Consider the following 26508-nt stretch of genomic DNA (forward strand, 5'->3'; position numbering starts at 1 on the left):
GGGGCCCTAAGCTATAGCGTCTTTACTTTATACATAAATCTGGCACTGCAGTCAGATGTCCTACCCCTCTGACTGCAGGAAGCTTTAATCAGCCAATCCTCTGGCTTCCTACAATGTGCTTGCCATGGCTCCAGTGCTCCTAAGAACATCTCCACAGCCATCTCGGCAAGGTGCTCAGGATCATTTCAAAGGGAAAGCGAGTTTCTTAGGAAGCTGAACTGTGTGCCTGACACCCTCTGTTCTTTTCACTCTGTAGAATCCAGGGCCTATCCACAACCTTGGCTAGAAAGACCTTTGAAGTACACAACCTGAATTTGCCAGTGTTGTAATCAAAAATCTGCCCTGTTCCCTTAAGGGGTATCCAAGAGCCCATATAGAGTCCTTACGTAGGTTCCCTATTGGTAGGAGAAAATAAGTGGCCAACCAGAGAATATTGAGAAGCAAAGCAGCTAGTAAGCCTGATCTTTATTAATCTGTTGCAACAGGGTCCTCACTCACCACACGCAGGAGGGAGGAGGAACCCAGAACAAAAGTGTGCCTGCCCTTATATAGACATTTTAAATTCCCTCCCTGAAGTCCAAGACCACCCCCAGAAACATCATGCATACATCACAGAAAGGGCGGTCTACATCAGAAATCTGAGTGCTTTACTTACCTCCTGTCTGCCAGGTTACCTGTTTAATGGTCACTTGATTGGATTGCCTGGGGGGCCTGGCCAGTCTTTTGTAATGATAAATACTTATTTCCTGGGCCAGGTCACAGCCTCACACCCTATTCATATCTTAAATGTGCCCTTAAGACAGGATTTGTGAAGGAAAAGACAATGGGGAGGCTTTTCCATTTTCCTTTGACCTTGCAGAGAAAACATTTGGTCAGTTTGGGAATCAAAAATGATTTCAGGTCTTCCTGTGCTGATCTATGTATGTGCTTGGTTGGTACATTTATGAACATTTAATATATATCAGAGACCTTAAAAATCTTATCACACCAGCACATGACTAAATTCCACCCGCGTAGTAGCAGAATTCTGAAAGTGCCCCTAATAACAGTTTTCTTAAGCATATACAGCAGAAACTTCTCAGAAATGGACCTGAGTGCCATTCAAGAATGGGCGTTATGACAACACAGGACATGGAAATATACTGCAAATTTCAAAACATGCAACAAAAATTGCATTGTGCCACCTCTATAAGGGAAGGGGGGGAGCATTGCAAAACTCACATTTTCTCTTTTCACATTTTTTTATTCAGTTTTACACTATACATTTGAATTAAAACGGTAATCATAATCATCAACATTTAGGATTCCCTAGACTTCCCTCCACCCCTCCCTGATTTCCATCCTCAAACTTTGTCTACTGCATCATATAATTTCTCCATTTTTCTGAAAGAAATCCATTTTTACCTTAGTTATTTTAGTACTGTTATGGAAAAATCTAGGTGTGAGGCTCCTCAGTCCCCCTGCTGGTTGGGCAGAGCCTGTGGGTCCCTGCGGAATAAAGGAAGGAGTCCGGCCACCAACCGGAGCAAATAGCTGTAGACCAAAGTTTATGGCGCAACAGGTTGAAAGAGGAATTGAACCCCGAGGATGGGGTGACAAGGACTTTTAAAAGTTTCGATCTTATCCCAGCATACAGTTCATGGAGCATCATCACTACATCATCACTACATCAGAAAAGGGGAGGGTTATACATGATTCACATCAGAGGAATGTGTCAGGGTAACAGGCAGATATAGAATATGTATTGGGAAGTACATTCTAAGCACCTACTACAAAGGGACAATAGAACTTTGGTCTGCATAGTCTGGCACCTGGGCAAGTCCGGAGGAGAGCTTTTGCCCAGCGATTGACACAAAGGAGTACCTTCCTGTGAGTACGTGACCTCCCGCTGGAGGGATTATGGGGGGGACCGGGTGGTTTCAAAGCTCTTAGCCAATGACGCAAATTGGCGGTGGAATGAAGGAAACTGGCAAAGGAGTTGATTTTATATGATTTTTAAAGCTAGATAACTTCCCTGAGCTGTCAAGTCGAAAGGATACATTTATGCGTAATATTTGTAACATTTAACAACTTTAAAGATGTGCCTTTCCACCCCCGCCCCCGGGTAATTCCCATAACTAGTACAAGTATTACTCAAATCCTGCCAAATCAAAACTCGCATTCTCTCATCCTGCCATGGGTTCAGTAAAAAATAGAGGAAGCTCCCCATTACAAGGCTGTAGGTGATTCAAGAGCTAAGCGCAGTGATCCTAACATGATCAGTCACATGGCCCATCTCGTCCCGCATCCTGTGGACAGTCGACAGGGGGCTGACTTTGTTCAGCCCTCTTAAGTCCTGCTAATATTTCTCTGGCCTGGCCCACTGGCCCTGCGGGAGAATAGTCCTTGCCACCTTTGAGCCAGGAACGAAGGGCTCAGAGTCTTCCAGGATCAATGCCTCCTGCAACTCACGCCGGCCAGCGTCACCCAACTCTGGATTCTCATAATGGATCCGGATCCACGGATCCCCTGGAAGGGAGGGGAAAGAAGCAGTTGTAAGTGTGGGATGTAAGAATCAGGTGCAGTCGAACACAACATTGCTAGAGTAGACATGAAGGTTGTCTCAGTCCTCCAGCCGGAACTTCCTGCTTTCCAAGACTGAGACTAAACTTCTTACGTGTAACTTGAGATAGACACGGCCTCTCCTGATGTAGAAATGAAGCAGAACCACAGGCTGGCGACCATCTTGGCTCTCTTGGCTCTATCGATGCCATCTTAACAGCAGCACTACTAAGATGCACCCTTGACTCCAGGCCAAGAGAAGAAAAGGGGGCTTTCTCCCATAAGGAGATAGTCACCACATTTAAACTATGTTCTAAGCTTTTAAGTCTGCCTTCTGGGAACCTTTGTGTGAACAGATGATTACTTGAGAGTAAACATTTTATACTTTACAGAAGACTGCGTAGCATCTTATTTCAGGAGGGATTGAACGGGGGAAATACCAGGAAATATTTACAGAGACTCTAACAAGTCTGAGCAAGCTACCTGCTGTGCGTGTGGTTTTTAAAAAGGGGAATGTTAACTCTGCTGATTTTGTTGAACTTGTAGAGATAAGTTGGTGAAGGAATGGGTTTCCCAAACCCAAAACTGACTGTGCAGGCAGTTTGAAACTGCACCAAAATCCCTATTTTTCCTTAGCTAAAATGCTTTAACTTGAGCTCTTGAGCCAAAATGCAGCTGTATAAACAAGTGCTCAGAGCCCTCTCCTTTATCAGTTTGTGACGGCAAGGATGGCCTTGACTGTACCAGTAGAACAGAGAAGACACGTCTGTGCCTTATCTTATATCCTGACCACAAAAGACGCACAGACCTAGTCTGGAAACAGCGTCAGAGGGTGTTCTTGGAGATGGTGACCTCTTGCTCCAAGATAAGAGTAGGAACAGGAATATCCTTTTATGGTCAGAAATACAGAAATACCTTTTATGGTTAAGAATACCGGAGCAGGAACATATGTGATGTCAATCTGCATATATAGGCTGACGTGGTTGGATTCCCGGGGAAGGAGGGAGAGGGTGCCTGGAGAATATATATACTGCATGAAATCTCTCATTTCTTTGGACTTGCTGTGGACTGACCACGCGTGTGCCTTTCTGCTGCTCCGGAGAGCAGAAATAAAGAACTCTTTCACTGAATCAACCCTCGGTGTCATTTGACTTCCTTCCTCCCATCCAGGAGCAACGCAGAGCCCACCAATTGGTAAAGTCTAATAAGGCTACATTGGGATAGGATATCTTAGACAATATATCCTCCCCCGCATCCCTAAACATTCCCACAGTAAGAACATAAGAAGAGCCTGCTGGATCAGGCCAATGGCCCACCCAGCCTAACATCCTGTTCTCACTGGGGCCAAACAGATGCCTCAAGCAGGATTCAAGCACAAGAGCAAATCTCCTATCCTGAGTCTTCCAGCAACGAGTGGCAGAGAAGAGTGAATGTGGTTCTTATAGCATTGATATTCCTCTCCATGGATTCGTCGAATCCTGTTTTAAAACCTTCTAGGTTGTTGCTTTTTGACTCGGCATCCTGGTCCTATGTGTTGTTTAGTCCTTCAGTCGTGTCCGACTCTTCGTGACCCCATGGACCAGAGCACGCCAGGCACTCCTGTCTTCCACTGCCACCCGCAGTTTGGTCAGACTCATGTTTGTAGCTTCGAGAACACTGTCTAACCATCTCGTCCTCTGTCATCCCCTTCTCCTTGTGCCCTCCATCTTTCCCAGCATCAGGGTCTTTTCCAGGGAGTCTTCTCTTCTCATGAGGTGGCCAAAGTATTGGAGCCTCAGCTTCAGGATCTGTCCTTCCAGTGAGCACTCAGGGCTGATTTCCTTAAGAATGGATGCGTTTGATCTTCTTGCAGTCCATGGGACTCTCAAGAGTCTCCTCCAGCACCATAATTCAAAAGCATCAATTCTTCGGCGATCAGCCTTCTTGATGGTCCAGCTCTCACTTCCATACATCACTACTGGGAAAACCATAGCTTTTACTATACGGACCTTTGTTGGCAAGGTGATGTCTCTGCTTTTTAAGATGCTGTCTAGGTTTGTCATTGCTTTTCTCCCAAGAAGCAGGCGTCTCTTAATTTCGTGGCTGCTGTCACCATCCTATGTGTTAGGATACCATTCTCCCATTGCTTGGGTCATGTGATCCTTATTTACATTCCACACTGCTGGAAGTCTGGGGATGGAAACTCAGATACAGAACTTCTGTTCTTTGTGCTTTTGTTTTCTGCTCTTTGTTCTGACAGAGAAGACGTGTGCGAGAGACGCTGCTCACACCCGCCATGTTTTGTTGTTTTGATTTCCTGTAAATAATAAAATTGCTACGCCACATATCTGCACAGCCTCGCTTTCTGCATATCTCTGCTAACGTGTGGCTCACAGGTTCCATCTGGATGTGAGTCACAGATCCTGTACCGGAGGAGATGTACGGAAACTATGGCCAAGAAAGAAAAGCGAGGCTGATGTCACAGGAGCTGATCCTCTGCTTGCTGAGGCTCATGGGAGCTGTAGTTCAGCAACAACAAGCTCCACTCCCTTGCTCTAGCTAATGTGGGTATGCTATAGATGTTTTGGACTACAAATCCCATCATCCATTTATCAGGAGCTCAGCCTACACTCAAGTAGGACCCTGACAGAGACACATGCCCAACTGGCATGTTCTCTCCCTCCTGGTTGATCGTTCGGGAGCTTCAAAAGCTTTCTTCAGCCCTAACATCACAGCAATCAATGCCAGCAGACTTCGGAGCTCAGCAACTCAGCATTTTGGCTAATCTACTTTATTTACATATAAACACACATGGAGCACTGCAAGATGGCTCCCTCTCTCTCTAGCATCAGACAGCAAAGAGAAAGAACAAAGGACAATAGTCCCACTTCACGGAACACAGTAACACAAACATCCTGTTTCCATCACTTCCCACTCTGTGGAGTCAAAACATATACTGTCATGTGAAAGACAACAATCCCATGACTGCAATCATGGAGCAGGAATTCTAACACCATGACCCCTATGCACACTGGCTAGGGCTGATGGAAGTTGTGATGCAAAACACTTGGAGGACACCCTATTGGCAGGGCTGGACCAAGAAACTCTGCTGTCTGAATCAAGATTGTGCCTCCCCTGTGTTGTAAGAAAAAAACTGCTCCTTTTCCCTTATGGGGTACCCAAGAGCCTGTATAGAGTCCTTAAGTGGGTCCCCTATTGGAAGGAGAAAATAACAGAGGCCAATCAGAGAATATTGAAAAGCAAAGCAGCTAGTAAGCCTGATCTTTATTAAACTGTTGCAACAGGGTCCCCCACTCATTCCACTCAGAATAATGGTGCACAGGCCCTTATATAGACTTTTGAAATTGCCCACCCTGTAGCCCAAGACCACCCCCAAAATATCATGCATACATTTCAAAAGCTCTACAGCAGAAATCCTGTTTGCCAGGATATCTGTTAATGGTCACTGATTGCTTTACCTGGGCAGCTTGGCCATTCTTTTGTAATGGTTAATACTTTAGTTCCTGAGTCCAGGTCATAGGCTCACCTTATTCATACGCAAATATGCCCTTAAGACAGGTAAGCAAAAGACTTTCCCCATTTCCTTCCTTCTTGCAGAGAAATATTTGCGGTCAATTTGGGAGAGTCAAAATGGTTTGGGAGAGTCAAAATGACTTTAGGATTGCTCTCCTGTACTGTTTCAGACATGAGGTTTATATACTTATGTATGTGTTTGCCTTGTACATTTAGGAACATTTATTTTATATTTGGGACCTTAGAATTCTTATAACACCTGACTGCCTCATCCCATGTACAAGAGCGGACCAAACTAGAAGATGAACACTCTCTCACACACACAAACACGCACACACCCCACTTGAAGTTCTTACCTTTCCTCACTTTCTGCCCCACAGAGACCAGCACCTCAGCTCCCACTCTGTGATTGATCATTTGCCCCTTCTGGCTGCGGCCGCCTCCCAGACCATGTATCACCCGGGCAATGGGGAGGCCAAGGATCCGCTGAACTGTCCCTGTGGAGGAAAGTCAGGACGGCAGTTAGCATAGGGTTACCAGACGTCCCCGTTTTCTGGGGACAGTCCCCAGATTTGCAAATAAGTCCCCGGACAAATTCCGTCCCCGGATTTCATCTAATGTCCCCGGGAAACGCAGCAGTGGCAGTCTCAGCAGCCCGGAGCAGTTGGCTCTGGCTGGCTTCAGGAACTGCTCAGAAGTCCCCATATGATGGTGGTACAGAGGCTCTAAGATGCAGCTTCCGGGCTGCCTCCACCTTCCCTGACCCCAGCAACTAAGCTGTGAAGGGAGGCTTCATGCTGCCTATTGGAGAAGCTTCCCAACTCCCACTTGTGTGCAAGCAGGAGGGGGCAGGGATCTCTCAGTTAGGCAACGGGAAGCCTCCCTTCCCAGCTGAGGGATCCCTGCAACCCTCCTGCTTGCACGAAAGTAGGAATGGGATTGGGGTTGCTCTGATGGGAAGGGAGGCATCACGCTGCCCGAGCCTCACGGCCACCGCTCTCGGCCCTCCTTCTCCGCCTTCTATGCCTGACCCACTGCACACTGCTTCCCCACCACCACCAAAGGACCAACAACTCAGGGGCTGCCGAGGCTCATGGAGAAAGGAGATAGAAGCCTTGGAGGAAGGGGAAACGTGGAGGTTGAGGTCGCGGCGGCGGCCGCGCCTCTGCCACCGCATCGCTGCAACATCAACATCCCGAACATGTAGATTGATTGATTGATTGATTGTGTCCCCGGATCTATTGAACAAAAAATCTGGTAACCTTAGGTTAGCACGGAAGGAGCGAGCTTGTTTTCTCCTGCTCTGGAAGGGAGGACCTGAACCGATGGCCTCAGATTGCAAGATAGCAGATTCCAACTGAACATTGGGAAGAACATTCTAAGAGTGAGAGCCATTTGACAGTGGATTCCTTACAGCAGGCTTCCTCAAACTCAGCCCTCCAGGTGCTTTGAGACTACAATTCCCATCATCCCTTACCACAGGTCCTGCTAGCTAGGGATCATGGGAGTTGTAGGCCAACATATTCTGGAGGGCAGAGTTTGACGAAGCCTGACTTATGGTTAGTGGGCTCTCCTTCCTTGGAGGTTTTTAAGTAGAGGTTGGGTGACCAGCTGTGTGTGTGTGTGTGTGTGTGTGTGTGTGTGTGTGTGAACACATTACAGAGCATCAATAATAAAAACATAATAAAAAGCATAATAAAATACAGCATAAAAATAAAACAATCATCAGAGAGCTAGTGTGGTGTAGTGGTTAAGAGCGGTAGACTCATAATCTGGTGAACCGGCTTCGCGTCTCCGCTCCTCCACATGCAGCTGCTGGGTGACCTTGGGCCAGTCACACTTCTTTGAAGTCTCTCATCCTCACTCACCTCACAGAGTGTTTGTTGTGGGGGAGGAAGGGAAAGGAGAACGTTAGCCGCTTTGAGACTCCTTTGGGTAGTGATAAAGCGGGATATCAAATCCACACTCCTCCACAATAGCAGATTTCTTTCCTTTGATTTCCCCCTCTAAAAACTAGGTGTGCCTTATGGAGCGAAAAATACGGTAACTTTTTAACAGTGCTGAGACTTTCTGTCTCACGCTCTCAGGCACTCACATGATATAAACAAACATAGTGCTACTTGCTGGAGCAGCACAGGTGGTTAAAAATCCTAACAGCTCACCCCCATCCTTACCATCACGCAGAGCCACCAGTTCCTCCTGCGCCCAGGCTTGCCCCAGCACCCGGAATCGCTCTTCCTGACCCCTGGCACATAGGGCATGGGCCACATTGGCTTCCACCCCTTGCGCTTCCAGCATGGCCTGGAAAGTCCTCAGGGCAGAGCCGTTGTCCAGGGCTTTGGCAATGCAGGCAGCGCCTTGGGAAACAGAACTGGCTCTCCCACACTGCCACAGTAAGGTTCCTCCTGGAGAGATGGAAGAAAAATGGATGAGTTGGGTGGTCCATGGAGAGAGAGGCTTCCTTTCCCCAGCCCCAACTCACACCCTCATGCCCTCCTCGTAAGAAAAGGGAAAAGTTGACAGCTATGGAAGTATCATGCCTTCGCTTGCTCCTGGCTGATTTGTTATTTGCTGGTGCTGGAGGAGACTCTTGAGAGTCCCATGGACTGCAAGAAGATCCAACCTCTCCATTCTGAAGGAAATCAGCCCTGAGTGCTATGGTTTTCCCAGCAGTGATGTACGGAAGTGAGAGCTGGACCATAAAGAAGGCTGATCGCCGAAGAATGGATGCTTTTGAATTATGGTGCTGGAAGAGACTCTTGAGAGTCCCATGGACTGCAAGAAGATCTAACCTCTCCATTCTGAAGGAAATCAGCCCTGAGTGCTCACTGGAAGGACAGATCCTGAAGCTGAGGCTCCAAGACTTTGGCCACCTCATGAGAAGAGAAGACTCCCTGGAAAAGACCCTGATGTTGGGAAAGATGGAGGGCACAAGGAGAAGGGGACGACGGAGGATGAGATGGTTGGACAGTGTTCTTGAAGATACCAGCATGAGTTTGTCCAAATTGCGGGAGGCAGTGGAAGACAGGGGTGCCTGGCGTGCTCTGGTTCAGGGGGTCACAAAGAAACGGACACGACTAAACAACTCAACAACAACAACAGAATAGAAGAAGCTGTTGTATGAGAGTTTTACTGCATGGCTGAGATTCCTTCCTCACAGGCACACTGCTGCTCAAGATACTCTGCTGTAGCTGGGAGAAGTAGATTGGCGCAATGGAAGTGGACTGGACGCCACAACAGGTCCGCTGTTCACAGCCTTGATGGACATTCAACAGAAAACTTCCCTCTCTCCCTCCCAACACAACATAGTGAAACGTTTTATAATGCCACTCGGGTGCCCCCCCCCCCAGTGCAGACCTAGCGTGGTCACCAGCTCACGGAGATCCCCAGGTCCTTGTCCTTCCAAGCACTCCAAGGATTCAAGGACCTCCAAGGAGTGACCCACTCGAGACCCCAAAGGTCCGTCCATCTTGCTGAGCACCGCCGATGTGCATATCCCTAGCTGGGTCCCAACACACACCTTTGAGAGAGAGAGAGAATGAATGAATGAATGAGATCGGAACATGGTAAAGGATAAAGTGTTCTATGATTTGCACCCAGGAAAGAAAGCACTGCTCCCTCTTTAGATAAAGAAAAGACATCCCTAAAATTTTTTAACTCCTTTGCACTAATGGGAAGTTAACGCAGACACGACCGCCCGGAATTATTCTTTTGCTTCTATGAAAATGTTGTCTCTCCTCAATGGGCTGCCAGGGGAGAATGTGGCACAAACAAAGGTGTTCCTGGATGCCACTTATGCCAAAACTCCCCTCAGCAAGAGGCATTTTCTGTCTGCCTTTCCTCTGTGGGATTATTATTATTATTATTATTATTACATATAAATTTTATTAATTTCTTTTTTAACACAATATTTCCAACATTACAATAGCAAATAAAATTACTCTTTGCTCTGCCGAGCTCGTCACTTCCCTCCATCCCTTCAACTGGTTTTTTTGTTTTCAATATAAAGGTAAAGGTCCAGTTGTGGCCAACTCTGGGGTTGTGGCACTCATCTCGCTTTACTGGCCAAGGGAGCCAGCGTACAGCTTCCGGGTCATGTGGCCAGCATGACTAAGCCACTTCTGGCAAAACCATAGCAGTGCACAGAAACTCCGTTTACCTTTCTGCTGAAGAGGTACCTATTTATCTACTTCCACTTTGACGTGCTTTGGAACTGCTAGGTTGGCAGGAGCAGGGACCGAACAATGGGAGCTCACCCCGTTGTGGGGATTCGAACCACCGACCTTCTGATTGGCAAGCCCTAGGCCCCGTGGTTTAACCCACAGTGCCACCCGCGTCCCTCCATCCCTTCAACTGGTTTTTTGTTTTCAAGACTTTATATCGCACTTTAAAACCTCCACTTATGACTTTTATGTCCTTATAGTCAACGCTGTCTCTTTGATCTAGAAAGTTGTAAAATGTTTTGAATTTCATTTCAGGATTTATTTCAATCCCGCTAGTGTCTTCCCATTTTTGCAATAATTATTCATATACCGAATAAGTTTATTCCAGTCTCTTTGAAACGTTTGGTCGCATTAGTTCTGGATTCCTCCGGTCAACTTTGCTAATTCTGCATAGTCCATCATCTTTGTCTGCCACTGGAAGGATTTAAGGAGAACATTCGGTCTCCAAATCCCCATCCCAAGAAGCAGAACATAAGGAGGGCTTCCTGGATCAGGCCATTTAGACCAGCATCCTGTTGTTCTTCTTCTCACCAGATGCCTGTGGCAAGTCCACAAGCAGGATTCAAGAGCAACTGGGATTCAGAATCACTGCTGCCCCTGACTAAGGCGGCAGGGCAGAGCTGTCCTGGCTGGTAGCCCCCCGATAGCCCTCTCCTCCATGAAGGAGCTGAAAGCCCCCAGAAGCCAGTGGCCTGTTATGTACTGAGTTGAATAGGATCCAAACTGCAGCAGTCTGATTGGTCCTAGAACAATAGGATCCAAATTGCAGCAGTCTGATTGGTCCTAGAACAATAGGATTCAGAATGCAGCAGTCTGATTGGTCCTAGAACAATGCAGCAGTATGATTGGTTGGCAGGAACCACCCAATCATGCTCCAGATATAAGTGAATCCACAACCTGATTGGCTTACAGTAGAATTCCAGAATTAGCCAATCATGTGCAGCCCAGTGTGTAAATAATGTATATAAAGCAGATACCTTGAGGGGACTTTCATTCATTCCTCCTCACCACTATGAGCTGAATAAAGAGCATGAAATCATTTTGCGACTCTGAGTATATTTCATGACCCTTCTCTGAGGACTCACCAGGCTCTCAGCCAGCTGCTGGGCACTCTCCAGGGTGGGGTAAAGGGCTGCGCTGCCAAACTTCACATCCAGAACCAGGGCAGAGATGTTCTCCGCAGCCTTCTTGCTCAGGATGGAGCCTGTGAGGCAAGAGAGAGGCAGTGTCAAGGGGCTGTCAGGAATGCAGGTACATCCGCAGGTCAGGAAGAGGACTCGAGACATGAAGTGCTATCGGCTTTTATTCACAGAATAAAAACTGTTGGGTTCATCTAAGCCAGTGTTTCCCAAAGTGGGCAATACTGTCTCCTGGGGGAGGGGGCGAGGGCGCTGGAACAACCCAGGGGGCGGTAGTAGCCTTGGGTGCAATTGGAGGTGTACACGCTAGACAAAGTAATGAATTCTTCAATTATGAAGAATAATGAAGTCAGTTATGCTACGGGCACATAACTGCTGCTGTCAGGATGATTAGTGGGTGCTAGAAGAGATAACAGCCCGGGACTCCAGCCAGCTTTACAGGGTTTATTTAGTCCATTATACTATTTACAATACGGAGCTCTTAAAAGCATGTCCTACTCATTCGGTGTCAGTTGCCAAGACTGGCCCCTCCTTTCTTCCTCTCCAGCATAACAACTTCCTGAAACCTCTCCTCTTCTTTCCTCCCTTATGTAAAGAGCGAAGCTTTGGAAGTTGCCCCTCCCTCCCTGATTCATTGTTTCCTGACAGCCCCTCCTCATCTTCCCTCTCTGATGAGGTGCAGCTACTCATTATCGGAGGCTGCTCTCTATATTTCCCAAGCGTTTCCCCCTTCTCAGCCCACAGTTCCCTGACAGCTGCCTGATTGTAATAATAATAATAATAATAATAATAATAATAATAATAATAATAATAATAAATTTTATTTATATCCTGCCCTCCCCAGCCGAAGCCGGGCTCAGGGCGGCTAACAACAATAATACAGTACAAAAGTACAGCACAAACAACACTCTAAAATCATTCATTATAAAATTAATTAATTCAAGCCACTGGCAACCATTGGGCCAGAGCTCTGCGAAGATTGCCGAGGGAGGGAGTCAGGCTGTGCCCTGGCCAAAGGCCTGGTGGAACAGTTCTGTCTTGCAGGCCCTGCGGAAAGATGTCAAGTCCCGCAGGACCCTGGTCTCTTGTGACAGCCCATAGCCAGGGCCTCAGCACCCGGAATTTCTCCTGCAACTGGATCTCACCCCATACCTGTGATGAGGGGCAAGCTGTCCACTGTGGCTGTTACATCTCTCAGGGCATAGAGGACCTTGTCTGCTGGGACCAGCTCTGAACTCTGCTCCACAATGCAGCAACCAACCTGTTCCAGAATCTGCTTCATCTGCAAGAGAACAAGTCCTGGGCTGTATGCATGGGCCACTCGTCATCAGAGTTCTCGGCCGACAGAAACAGACAGGCACATACTCTCAACACATACCGCATAAGCCCCTTTGTCTCCATCACAACCTGGGACACCTCACCTGTTCTGGGCTCTGGGAGACCATGAAGCCAGGTATGGACTCCAGCTTGTCCAGCGTGCCTCCGGTGTGGCCCAGACCTCGGCCACTGATCATGGGCACCTGTTGAAAGGAAAGGAGGAAAGTCTGCGTTGTCTTAGGTTATGAGCAGCATAGGAAGTTGGGTAGAGGGGAAGGTGTTTCTTTAAGAAGCTCAGAGGAGTCTGCTGAATGGCTGACCTAGTTCAGCATCGTGGCTTGAGAACGGACTGTGGGCCTCTTTCATTTTTGCCCAGGAACCAGAGAGGTTGGAAGAACCTTCTCAACTCACCTTACAGCCACAGGCAGCCAAGGCTGGTGCCAGAGGCAGGCTGACTTTGTCGCCCACTCCCCCAGTGGAGTGCTTGTCCACCAGGAGCCCTTGCCATTTCTCCGGCCACTCAAGGACCCTCCCTGATGTAGCCATTGCCTGCGTCAGCACCAGAGTCTCGTCAGGCTCCATGCCCTGTAGTCGGATGGCCATCAGCATCGCTCCTAGAAGACAACAGGTGATGAGGGTGAGGTGCTTAAGCCAGAGAGATATTCTGAGAGGGGCTAGCACAAGCCACAGACATGGCCTGGCATGTCACACATGCTGGATTTGGTTCAGTCAGCAGCTTGTGCAGGTTTTTGTATTGTTTTAAGAACCTGCCCATACTGTGGAACCTTGACCATTCTGATTCTGAGAACAGCGAAGTGTTGGATCACTTTGTTGTTGTTGTTTAGTCATTTAGTCATGTCCAACTCTTCATGACCCCATGGGCCAGAGCACGCCAGGCACTCCTGTCTTCCACTGCTTCCCACAGTTTGGTCAAACTCATGTTGGTAGCTTCGAGAACACTGTACAACCATCTCGTCCTCTGTCGTCCCCTTCTCCATGTGCCCTCCATCTTTCCCAACATCAGGGTCTTTTCCAGGGAGTCTTCTCTTCTCATGAGGTGGCCAAAGTCTTGGAGCCTCAGCTCCACGATCTGTCTTTCCAGTGAGCACTCAGGGCTGATTCCCTTCAGAATGGAGAGGTTTGATCTTCTTGCAGTCCATGGGACTCTCAAAAGTCTCCTCCAGCACCATAATTCAAAAGCATCAATTCTTTTGATCACTAGCAAGGTGATTATTCTAGGCCACAAGAGAGTCTTCTGTTGTGGCTGCTCACCCAAAGCTCTATTTGTAAAGACATGGCTAAAAAGAGATATTTGTACAGATATGATTGCACAAGTTTTAGGTAGTTTCCCCCTTTTTTTAGTTTTAAAGAAATCATCAGGTATTCTACTTACAACTATATAATAAGGAAAAGCATGCAAGATTTCAGGAGAATGCTATCCAGCTGCTCAAGATGAAATCAACCAGCTCTTGGTTTCCATAATTCCTTTGAATTAATTATTTCCTTGGCGGACAGAGTGCCTGAAGAACTATGGATGGAGGCTCGCAATATAATACAGGCGGCAGCAATGAAAACCATCCCCATGAAAAGGAAATGCAAGAAAGCAAAGTGGCTGTCCAATGAGGCCTTACAAATAGCGGGGGAGAGAAGGCAAGCAAAATGCAAGGGAGGTAAGAAGAGAAGAGAAGAAGAAGAGTTTGGATTTGATATCCCGCTTTATCACTACCCTAGGGAGTCTCAAAGCGGCTAACATTCTCCTTTCCCTTCCTCCCCCACAACAAATACTCTGTGAGGTGAGTGGGTCTGAGAGACTTCAGAGAAGTGTGACTAGCCCAAAGTCACTCCACATGCAGCTGCATGTGGAGCAGCGGAGACGCGAACCCAGTTCACCAGATTACAAGAAGACAGGACCAGTGGTTGTGTTTTCTCCGGCAGGAATGTCAGTCTGCTTCCACTAGGGCCTCCTTGTAAGTTAAGCAAACCCTATGAAGGCATCCTAAGTCTCCAGTGCTTCCTCATTTGAACCCTGTAGCATGATTCTTGTAGAGCAGTAAAAATAAGTTCTGGCTAAATCCCCACATAGGAAGTCATGGGAAGGGTTGCCTTGGCTGTGCCTGTTTGCAGAGTTTCCTCCTCATTCTTGAATGCATCCTCCTCTTCCCCCCACCCACAATCCCACCCCCCTGATTCCCCGGCCCCAGAACCTTCCTTACCAATTTGCCCTTCCTGCAAGGCCTTCCTGGACACAGCCTGGACAAAGCAGATGATCTCTTCCTGCTGCAGCTTCTCCCCATCCCGCTTCTTCCGGATTATTTCTGGGATGCTGAGCATGCTGCCAGAATTGGGGGCTCCAGAGCCGGAGCTGGTGGTGCCTCCAGAAACTGCAGGGGTATATGCAATGGCATATGCAATTCAGTGGAAACAAGTGTAAAGCGAGGATTTAAAAAATCTTAATTTCACAAATATGCTTGTGGGTCCCAAACTAGAATTGGCGGACCAGGAACGAGACCTTGGGCTTTACTTTTTCTTTTCTTTTTTAACTATCAATTCTTTATTGATTAGAATATTTGCATGTCTATACAAACATTATGCACTATCTCTTAACAGGTAAAAAAAAGAATATTATATAAAATAGAAAATTTATAAAGAAATAAAGAAGTAACAAAGATAAGAAACAAAGAAATCAAATTTTTTAAAAAGAGACAAAGTTATTTACATAGTAAAAGTACTCATCAGCGCAATCCTTCCCATCCTTCTCATTAAACTGTTCGATATAACATTCTTTTTTTCACAGGTTTACATTGTATAATATCATTTCTTTCTGCTTTGTATACGTTCCTTTCATCTTTTTCTTTACAAATATCACTCAGTTTCTGCTAATATGGAGTTATTTGTACAATAAAGTTTTACATAATTCTTAAATATTATCCATTCTCTAGTTGTTTTTTGTTTTGATATTCCTGTAACTGATCCCGTCAGTTTTGCTAATTGCAGATATTCTAACATGAGACCTTAGGCTTTCATTTCATTTATATATTTTTTATGCATTCTTTCCTGTCAGGGACTCAAGGTGGTTGTAGTGAATAGCTCAATGAAGACATTTTTCCATTGTGTGGCAGCTGTGAAAAGGGCAAATTCCATGCCAGGGATTATTAGGAAAGGAATTGAAAATCTCAGTGCCATTCTTCAAATCTATGGTGCAACCACATTGGGAGTACTGTGTCCGTTTCTGGTTGCCTTGGGTCAAAAAGGATATTGTAGACCCTGGTAGAAGTCCTTATACTGGACGTGTCCTGCAAGGATTCATAGAATCATAGAGCTGGAAATCACTCCCAGTGGTCATCTAGTCCAACCCCCTGCAATGCAGGAATCCCAACTAAAGAATCCCTGATAGAGGGCCACCCAACCTCCCGATGGAGACCATTCCATGGTTGAACAGCTCTTACCGTCAGAAAGTTCTTCCTGACATTTAGTCGGAATCTCCTTTCTTGTCACTTGAAGTCATTGGTTTGAGTCCTACCCTCCAGAACAGGAGAAAAAAAGTATGCTCCATCTTCCATGGGACAGCCATGCAGATATTTGAAGATGGCTCTCATATCGCCCCTCTATTTCCCTTTTCCAAGCTAAACCTAAGTTCTTGCCAGTGGCATAGCTGGGTTTTTGCTGCCCGGGGCAGTCACTGAGCTAGACTGGTGACTGGGAGTGGCAGCCGAGACCACATAACACCAGTCTTGAAAGATCTACATTGGCTCCTAGTACGTTTCCGAGCACAAGTCAAAGTGTTGGTGCTGACCTTGAAAGCCCTAAACGGCCTCGGCCCAGTATTCCTGAAGGAACGTCTCCACCCCCATTGTTCAGCCCGGACACTGAGGTCCAGCGCCGAGGGCCTTCTGGTGGTTCCCTCATTGCGAGAAGCAAAGCTGCAGGGAACCAGGCAGAGGGCCTTCTCGGTAGTGGCGCCCGCCCTTTGGCACACCCTCCCATCAGATGTCAAAAAGATAAACAACTACCTGACATTTAGAAGACATCTGAAGGCAGCCCTGTTCAGGGAAGTTTTTAATGTGTGACATGTTAATGTACCGTATTTTTCGCTCTATAAGACGCATCAGACCATAAGACGCACGTAGTTTTTGGAGGAGGAAAACAAGAAAAAAAAATATTCTGAATCCCAGAAGCCAGAACAGCAAGAGGGATCACTGTGCAGTGAAAGCAGCGATCCCTCTTGCTGTTCAGGCTTCTGCGATAGCTGCGCAGCCTGCATTCGCTCCATAAGACGCACACACATTTCCCCTTACTTTTTAGGAGAGAAAAAGTGAGTCTTATAGAGCAAAAGATATGGTATTTTTCATCTTTGTTGGAAGCCACCCAGAGTGGCTGGGGAGGCGCAGCGGGGTATAAATAATAAATTATTATATTATTATTATGAGCTTGCTCCCCCTCTTGCTCTTCCTCATCCAGGAGCCCCAACAGTCCTCTCACAGTCCTCCCCTCTGCTTGTTCTTATTACCATTTAAAAATATAAAAATACAAAATACCAACAAGTTCTCTCCACCACCAGCTTTTGTGCAGCTGTGAGAGCCAGTGTGGTGTAGTGGTTAAGAGCAGTGGACTCGTAATATGGGGAACCGGGTTCGCGTCTCCGCTCCTCCACATGCAGCTGCTGGGCGACCTTGGGCCAGTCACACTTCTCTGAATTCTCTGAGCACCACTCACCTCACAGAGTGTTTGTTGGGGGGGAGGAAGGGAAAGGAGAACGTTAGCCGCTTTGAGACTCCATCGGCTAGTGATAAAGGGGGATATCAAATCCAAACTCTTCTTCTTCTTCTGAAGCCTGGCTTCCACTCCAGACTTCCCCTCTCCCCCCCCCCCCCAGGAGATGGAACCACCCACTTTGTGAGCCACTAATCTAGGGATTTTGCACTATTCAGAGGTTACGAGGAGGAGAAGTTAGTCTTTGGGATGACTAATTTCTTATAAAACCTCTTTTCTGTTGTTCTGTTGTCTCTTCCTGAAAGTTCCTGCTTGTTTCTTATTATGTTTACTCTGCTTTGCGGAGTGGAAAGAGTATAAACCTAGTGAATAATGACTAACTGGTTCCCTTGTCTGTTTCCTGAGTTTAACACCAGTAGATTCTATAGTGTGTGTGTGTGTGTGTGTGTGTGTGTGTGTGTGTGTGTGTGGAATCTGGTGGCAGCAGCAGCACTGGGAGTTTAAATGAGGGGGAGAACCATATTTGCCACCTTGAGCCCCTTGGAGTAAAAAAAAGTGATTGTGGCATTCGTACGGAGCCCCCGGTCGTCTCACAGACTATTGACACGTACACCACTAATCCGCTGCCACCGACCAGGTCCTCCCTGGTAAAACGACTTCAGTCTCAGTCAGCTTCTCAATTCATAAAGAAGAGTGTATTTTATTTCAGACATAAAACAAAACCTGTACAGCATTCCAAACGGTGTTCCTCTTTCCTTCCTTAGACTTATGTTCCTCTCTCTATCTCTGCTACCTCCCCACACTCAAGGACCAACTGCCCTAACTGTCTCTCTATTACCAACTGCCTTTCCCAACCAGCCAACCCATGAAATCCAACCAACTGCCCACCCACAACTCCCAACGAACTCCTCCCAGAACTAGTTTTATAGACCCACTGACTCCACCCCCCTGGGTCCTGTCTGTGCATTTAACTATTTCCCCTCCAGCACCCTCTCATATATGTTAACGTCACAGTGATGTCCTAAGAAAATTGGCATTGGCTTTTACAGTACAAAAGGGACGCGGGTGGCGCTGTGGGTTAAACCACAGAGCTTAGGACTTGCTGATCAGAAGGTTGGCGGTTCGAATCCCTGCAATGGGGTGTGCTCCCGTTGCTCGGTCCCTGCTCCTGCCAACCTAGCAGTTCGAAAGCATGTCAAAGTGCAAGTAGATAAATAGGTACCGCTCTGGCGGGAAGGTAAACGGTGTTTCTGTGCGCTGCTCTGGTTTCGCCAGAAGCGGCTTAGTCATGCTGGCCACATGACCCGGAAGCTGTACACCGGCTCCCTCGGCCAATAAAGCGAGATGAGCACCGCAACCCCAGAGTCGGTCACAACTGGACCTAACTGTCAGAGGTCCCTTTACCTTTACAGCCCAACTCCCCATCAAAGGACTTAGGATCCCCTGAAGTCCACTAGCAGTCAAAGATACAAATGGAGGCTACCAAGGAAGCAAGGCAACTGTGGCTGATCTGGAAAAATGTTTAATGGCAAGTCAAGGATGTCAACAGGACTCTAAATAAGAAATGATGCAGCTAAGCGAGGGAATGATTATGATCATATGTTCGGAACAGGAGCGGGGAACCTGATTTTAAGAAATTATATTCATATAATTTGGTTTATTTTGTAATAATATGGAAAATTAATAAAAATAATTTGGGGGAAAATAAACTGCTGTGTTAGCAATACTGAAGTGACTTGCAGAAGTCTGAAGGTCTTGCCCAGAATGTGTAGTAATAGATATGTTAAAATCAGTGGCGTAGCGTGGGTTGTCAGCACCCGGGGCAAGGCAAGTAATTTGCGCCCCCCCCCCCGCTGCACTGTCCCTCCCCCAGATAGTCCCTCGCTCTCTCTCCGCACCGCACCGCACCGCACGCCTGGCACCCTCCCTTCCACAGTGGGCGGCGACCCGGCGGCTCGGATCGGATTCGCACAGCCTGCACTGCAGTGAGAGAGAGTGAGTGAGCCAGGTAGGGGCAGAGAGCTGCGAGTGCGAGCGCCCCCCCAGATGTTGCGCCCGGTGCGGCCGGCCCCCCCTGCACCCCCCACGCTACGCCACTGGTTAAAATTGTGGGCTGTTGTGTAACACATGTGGTTTTGCTGCCGTAAATGATAGCGTAACGTCCTCAAAGAACAACAGCCAAAGAATATCAAGATATCACGGCTTGGGAGCTCGAAAGGCGCAGCATTCCAGAAGCTGTCTCCCCAATTTGCAAGCACCAAGAGACCCACAGAGACAGGGGTGCTGTCCCTGAGGTGTTATGCAAAGCAATAGATTTGGGGGTTGCTCCTGAGGTGAGAAGCCTTTACAGATATTTTGATGAGGTGTGAATGAATGGATTTTATTATTTCGGTCACAGACCAGTTCCACATACAATATCAAGGAAGTAAAAAAATAGGGATACATTTGAATTAGCAATTAGGTATATCAGGGACAATACAGATATAGCAACAGTTAAAAAGTATATAAATTAAAACTTAGTCACTAACATATGGTATCCTAAAATTATCATGTAAGGCCTTAATCATTATGATAGCACAGCTTGTTCCCTACGTTTTATGGTGAGGTGTGTAAATGAGAGCAGAGAAATTTCTGAGGCGGGTTTCGTATAGACAGCATTCAAGCACATCAAGGCCAGATTTAGGTTTGATGAGGCCCTCAGCTACTGAAGAGGGACGTGGATGGCTCTGTGGGTTAAACCACAGAGCCTAGGACTTGCCAATCAGAAGGTCGGTGGTTCGAATCCCCACGACGGGGTGAGCTCTCGTTGCTCAGTCCCTGCTCCTGCCCACCTAGCAGTTCAAAAGCACGTCAAAGTGCAAGTAGATAAATAGGTACCGCTCCGGCAGGAAGGTAAACAGCGTTTCCATGCACTGCTCTGGTTCGCCAGAAGCGGCTTAGTCATGCTGGCTACATGACCAGCTGTACGCTGGCTCCCTCGGCCTGTAAGCGAGATGAGTGCCATAACTCCAGAGTCGGCCATGACTGGATCTAATGGTCAGGGGTCCCTTTACCTTTAAGCTACTGAAGGTCATGGGGCCCTTTCTATGTCCAGCTGTCCTTTGTCAACAACAAATTATCACTGTTTTTTGTGTTGAATATATGCTATATGGTCATTTATGGACCTAATAGGTATCTAAAGCCATTTGCACATATTGCACATGCAACCAGTCCATGCAGAATGTAGGCACCCTATATATAGAAATAAGCAAACCAGTGATATTTTAGGGAGCAAGCGAGCAGGCGGGGCCCATACTTACATCACAGGAGCCTACACAACACAAAACACTGTTGCTGTAGGTAGGTTTTATTTTATTTGTTTTTTATCTTATATTTTGGAAATGTACATCCAGGTTTACATTTTTTGGGGGCCCCCAAGAGAGTGGGGCCCTACAGTGGCATAGCGTGGGGGGTGCAGGGGGGCTGGCCGCACCAGGCGCAACATCTGGGGGCGCGCGCTCGCACTCACAGCTCTCTGCCCCTACCTGGTTAGGGGGCGCAAATTACTTCCCTTGCCCCGGGTGCTGACAACCCACGCTACGCCACTGGGGCCCTAAGCTAGAGCTTGTTTAGCTTATATGTAAATCCAGCACTGATGCACACTGTTATTTAACATGGATAGCAATTTTCTTCCTTGTCCTCACGAACAGTAATTCTTCCTTGTCCACATGACATTCTCCTCCAAATCACTGCCTTTCCTGACTACTTGACCCCTTCGATCAGTGGAACTGGCCCTGTCACACGTGCTACATAATACCTGTCAGGGAACTGCCATCGGCTCAGGGGCGAGAGGGGAAAAACCGGATGGATTACAGAGAGCCCCCAAAGATTGTGGGAAGCAGCACCTCCTCAGCGGAGGAGAGCAACCACGCCTCCAGTGGAGAGGAGCTCCAGGGCTCGGAGGAGGCGAGGCGGTGCCAGGACACCTTGCCTGGGCAAAGCAGGGAGGAGAGGGGTCCTCCATTACCCATGCCCTCCTTGCACAGTAGGCTTCTGCGCAGAGATGGGAAGCGCAGACTGGGCGTCAAGAAACTACTCTGCTGGGGAAGGTTTAAGGACCGCCCACTCACAGATTCTGCCAGTGAATGAGCGAGCCACGGAATAGAGGCGCTCTGCATGGTGAAGGCACCAATAACGAGGCTTTACAGCCGACCAGGGAGGCATTTGCCTGATTGCTCTCGAGTAACCCCCTGATATCCTTACAATACCCATGCTGCATTTTTAAGAAAATGATATATTTGAGTGTAGCAGCACCTAAGCTCGAACTCCCTACCATCAAGCAGCCGCTTTTGCCGTACATTTTGCTATGCCTGCTAAAACCATTTTTGCTTACACAAGTCTACCCAGGCATGTAGAACACGAATGAGTTTTCAGTTTATTGCTGGTTTCATTTTTTTCTGAATATTTTGAAGAGTTGCTTTCTGGATTCTTCCTGACAATGTTTTTATTCCACTCCCTTTGTAAACTGCTTTGAGGGTTTATTTTTTTAAACAATCAGGCAGTGCATAGATGTTATGGAATAAATAAATCCCTTGGGGGTGTGCTGGAGGTATAAATAACTATCAGACTTTGAAAGGCTGGTATCACTGGACCAAGTTCATCAGTTTTGTTGAATTAATTAAACTAAAGTTCTAATTGGATTTGGAACAGATGTGCAACTAATTGTTACCGATTCAAATTTTATTGTGTTACCTTCCTTGGTTGGTGGTGGAAACTATTATTCTGGATAATGCTTTTTTACAGGGTAGAGTTTGTGGAGCCAAGAGGAGGAAGTGGCCACAAAAGTTTTGGGAACCGCTGATCTAGCACACCCTAGAGCAGGCATGTCAAACTCCCTAAAGCAGGGCACAGCAAACTTTTTCAGCAGGGGGCCAGTCTACTGTCCCTCAGACCTTGTGGGGGACCGGACTATATTTTTTTTGGGGGGGGAGAATGAATTCCTATGCCCCACAAATAACCCAGAGTTGCATTTTAAATAAAAGGACACATTCTACTCATGTAAAAACACACTGATTCCCAGACCATCCACAGGCCGGATTTAGGCTATTGGGCCAGATCTGGCCCCTAGGCCTTAGTTTGCCTGCCCATGCCCTAAAGACCATGATCTACTCCTAGTATAAAACAACTTGCAGTGGTACTGGAGGGAGGAGGGAAACCAAAGTTGTTCAGCTTTTTTAGGGGCACTGTGGGTTAAACCACAGAGCCAAGGGCTTGCTGATCAGAAGGTCGACGGTTTAAATCCCCGTGACGGGGTGAGCTCCCGTTGCTCGGTCCCTGCTCCTGCCAACCTAGCAGTTCGAAAGCACGTCAAAGTGCAACTAGATAAATAGGTATTGCTCCGACAAGAAGGTAAACGGCGTTTCCGTGCGCTGCTCTGGTTCGCCAGAAGTGGCTTAGTCTTGCTGGCCACATGACCCGGAAGCTATACGCTGGCTCCCTCGGCCAGTAAAGCGAGATGAGCGTCGCAACCCCAGAGTCGGTCACGACTGGATCTAATGGTCAGGGTCCCTTTACCTTTACCTTTAAAGTTGTTGAGCTTTTGTGGGGGGGTGACAAAGTTGCCTAGCTTTTTTAGGGGGTGTCATAAGACACGCAAAACCAACACAGGCGAGTGCAGCAATACAGGAAACTAAACTAGCAATAACGACCGCCCATTTCACGTAACAGACAGACAGAGCGAGGACGGAGGTGAGGCGGAGACTTTAGACACAATGCTTTTTCCAACAAGCAATCGGAAGGAAGCGCTCAGAAGGGAGCCTGCAGTTGGAAGGGAGCCCGCAATCGACCGCAATTGACAGCGATCACTCAGGGATCGACCGGTATATTGCAGTCGACTGTTGGCCATCCCTGCTCCAGAGAATACCCCCAGGGATAAAGTTCCAGGCACTGAGGATACAATGCTTCCCTAAAGTACTCACCAGCAAGGGCAGAGTTGCCACTGAAGCCCAATCCAAGCCCAGCGTGGTCAAGCACGGTGAATCTGTCCAGGTCCAAGCAGAGATGAAGCCAGAGACAACCGTCCAAGACCTAGAACCTGGGGGAATTCAGGCAAAAGTGCCTGGGCGTCTAGACTCAGTAGCATTTCCAAGAATTAGAAGTCTCGAAAGGCAGACCATATATCTTCTGTCATCCTGAACCACACCCTGGCCACAAGTGCAGGCAGGGATTGCTTCCTCGTGAGTATCTCCCTTGTGCAGAACCCTGGGTCTGTTGGCGCATGCTGTGCAGTCACCCTTCAGCGCCGACCTAAAGCTTCTGGCACCCTCTCAAGGACTGGGTGATGGGGACTCCACCTTCTCCAGCAGCTCCACCTCCATAGGTTCTTCACCAGACGTCAGCCCAGAGGGCTCCACAGCACTCGATTCAGAAGGCCCTGCTTCCTCCTCAAGGCTGTTGACCTGCTGTCATCCTCCGAGGTCTCCAGGCCTGGTACCCATTCAGGACTAGGCACACAGCCTAGAATCATAGAGCTGTAGAGTCGGAAGGGACTTCCAAGGACCAAGTCAATCACCTTTTGAAAGAGTCCGTTCCCCTGCCAGGACATGGAGATGACGGCTCTTGAACAGATTGCTCTTTGCACTTGATCCCACCTACTTGTTCAAGCAACAAGCTGCTCGTTCCGCACGCAGCCAAGGCAGGTCAGTGACTTGTGGCTGGCTCTGCGCCAAGCTTGTCCACTCAGCCACAGGTTCTCCCCTTGCACCGCAAAATGCTAAAGTCCGAACAGAATGAGATTCGAGGCCCAGACAAGATTTGGGACCAGAAATGGGAGTAGAAAGGTGTGTCTTAAGAGTTTTTCTTGTTAGGTATATTCACAACAGACATCCCAAAGGATAATAAAAGAGTCTTTCCACATGCAATAACGGCTGCCAGGATTGTATTCTAGAAGTCAGATAGTTGTTTATTTCCTTGACATCTGATGGGAGGGCGTTCCACAGGGAGGGAGCCACCACCGAGAAGGCCCTCTGCCTGGTTCCCTGTAACCTCATATCTCACAGGGAGGGAACCGCCAGAAGGTCCTCAGCACTGGACCTCAGTGTCTGGGATGGAAGTTGGGGGTGGAGATGCTTCTTCAGGTCTACTGGGCCGAGGCCGTTTCGGGCTTTAAAGGTCAGTACCAGCACTTTGAATAAGTGTAACTGTTGTGCTTGGACCCTGCTTGTGGGTTTACCCCAGGCCTCTAGGTTGTCACTGTGAACAGAGGAGGCTGAACTAGATGATGGTCCATTGGCCTGATCCAGCAATCTCTTCTTATGTTCTGATGAGGGCAAATTCTCCCAGAGGCTAATCCCAGCCTCTGAGTGCTGAGTGCTCACTGGAAGGACAGATCCTGAAGCTGAGGCTCCAAGACTTTGGCCACCTCATGAGAAGAGAAGACTCACTGGAAAAGACCCTGATGTTGGGAAAGATGGAGGGCGCAAGGAGAAGAGGACGACAGAGGACGAGATGGTGGGACAGTGTTCTCGAAGAGACCAGCATGAGTTTGACCAAACTGCGGGAGGCAATGGAAGACAGGAGTGCCTGGCATGCTCTGGTCCACGGGGTCATGAAGAGTCGGACACAACTCAACGACTAAACAACAACAATCCCAGCTATTGCAAGCCCTCTGTGAGATAATAGCTCATTTGGGGAGGTCACAAAGTTCAACGGAAGGAGAGGGTATTGCTTAAAGTCTGCAGCAGCCCTATGTGCGCTGCTCAGCAGGACCTTCTGGGGCCCATTGTAGCTCTTTCAGCCTCTCTGAGCCCCAGATTCCTCTCCCACAAGCTGGTCATCAACCCGGAAAGAAGTTTGCAAGTTGGTCTGCTTGCAAAGTGCAAAAGCCAATGGTTTCTCTTGCAGCACCGACGCCCCGAGAGTGCCTTCGTTCCGTCCTGTCACTTACAAAGCGAAGGTCATCTGTGGTCAGGAGTCCTCCTCTTGCTTTCTCCTTTTCTCATTGGCTCCCTGGAGGTTGGGCTGTCGATTAACCTGCCGCAATCAATTATTGCACTGGTCTTGCCTATCGTTGCTCAATCATTTCATGAGAGGAGAAAATGAATGTCTGGGGAGCCCTGTGGACAACTCTGCAATTCTATGATTCTAAGGTAGAGCAGGGACGCGGGTGGGTTGTCCTCTCGGTCAGGACAAAGAAGTGTGATTACCTGACAGGGAAAACCAGGAACATGTCAATATTCCTATTGTACCACTTGTTGGGTGTGAGGTGGAGGGCAAGGGAGAGATGGGGGCAAACCTGATGATCAGGTTTCTGCCAGAAACCCCCTCCCATAATGTTACATAACCATGATGTATTTGTGATGTATGCATGATGCTTCACTAAGGGTGTTATGGGTATAAGGGGAAACTTATAAAAGTGGGAGCCATCCTTTGTTTGGGGCTTCTTCCTGCTTCTTTCATGAGGTGGGTAGAAGACCCACCTGCTTGGGCCGGCCTTTGACCTGCCCTCGGCCAAAAGAAAAGAGGCTGGCTCTTTTGCTGTTCTTCCTTCCAGGATCACCCACCCACCCTCCCTCAAATTAATAATTTCTTGCCTCCATAATTTCATCCTAGGTCAGCGGTCTTCAAATTAATGACTCTTTCCTTACAGGCTAAAATTTTGTGTTTCAGGTCGTAAGATGGTTGCTGTATTCAGAACCGGGAAGGAATTTTCCCTGCATTGGCAGGTTTCGCCTTCCCCGTAGCATTTCGTCACAACCTTGCCGGTTTTAGGCCTCGGCAAGGTATCCTTCAGTCTAGCATCAAGTCGGGGGTGATGCATTCATGCTCCCTCCCCATGCGGTGGCGTTTGCAGGGCCCATTAAAGGGCAAAACCCTAGAGCAGCGGTGGAAGGGCATGCTGTGTAAGTTTGCGCTTTGCAGTCCCCTCTCACTGGACCTCATCTGCCTGCATATCCTCAGCGAGATGGGCTGAGAGGGTTACCTGCCAAGGCCTGTGCCAAGTTTCCCACTTCTGAAGCTCAATAAAGTTGTGGCCAATTTGAACCCATACTCTGGTCTCTTATCTCATCATCTGGGGAAAAGGCGTA

The 26508-nt window shown here is 47.9% G+C and overlaps 1 protein-coding gene across 3 annotated transcripts; it reads right to left on the minus strand.

Annotated features, from left to right (window-relative positions):
• Positions 1-431: 431 nt before the first annotated feature.
• On the minus strand, positions 432-26462 carry TYMP (thymidine phosphorylase). 3 transcript variants are annotated; one of them, XR_014502648.1, is made up of 11 exons: positions 23401-26462; positions 14947-15114; positions 13145-13347; positions 12838-12936; positions 12569-12698; positions 11363-11481; positions 9412-9574; positions 8229-8459; positions 6411-6551; positions 2119-2508; positions 432-1420 (listed from the first exon to the last, which is right to left on the minus strand). XR_014502648.1 is itself a non-coding variant. In XM_083402275.1 (10 exons), the coding sequence occupies exons 2-10, from the start codon at positions 15062-15064 to the stop codon at positions 2339-2341; spliced, it is 1374 nt and encodes a 457-aa protein (XP_083258401.1). In that variant the 5' UTR covers positions 15065-15114; positions 23401-26462; the 3' UTR covers positions 432-2338. The 3 variants fall into 3 exon arrangements, 2 of the variants coding, with proteins under 2 accessions (XP_083258401.1, XP_083258402.1); XM_083402275.1 differs by having other exon boundaries at positions 432-2508; XM_083402276.1 differs by lacking the exon at positions 13145-13347 and having other exon boundaries at positions 432-2508.
• Between the last annotated feature and the right edge of the window lie 46 nt (positions 26463-26508).

This window comes from Podarcis tiliguerta, assembly GCF_965153285.1.
Source record: "Podarcis tiliguerta genome assembly, chromosome: 10".
NCBI lineage: Eukaryota > Metazoa > Chordata > Lepidosauria > Squamata > Lacertidae > Podarcis > Podarcis tiliguerta.

Bases quoted from the DNA above. Each gene is read 5' to 3' on its own strand.
- TYMP (XM_083402275.1), bottom strand. From the start codon at position 15,064: ATGCTCAGCATCCCAGAAATAATCCGGAAGAAGCGGGATGGGGAGAAG. The intron at 13,348-14,946 runs GTAAGGAAGGTT...GTTGTCTTCTAG, and splicing joins CTTGCAGGAAGGGCAAATTG to GAGCGATGCTGATGGCCATC. The intron at 6,552-8,228 runs GTAAGGATGGGG...TTTCCTCCACAG, and splicing joins ACTGGTGGCTCTGCGTGATG to GGACAGTTCAGCGGATCCTT.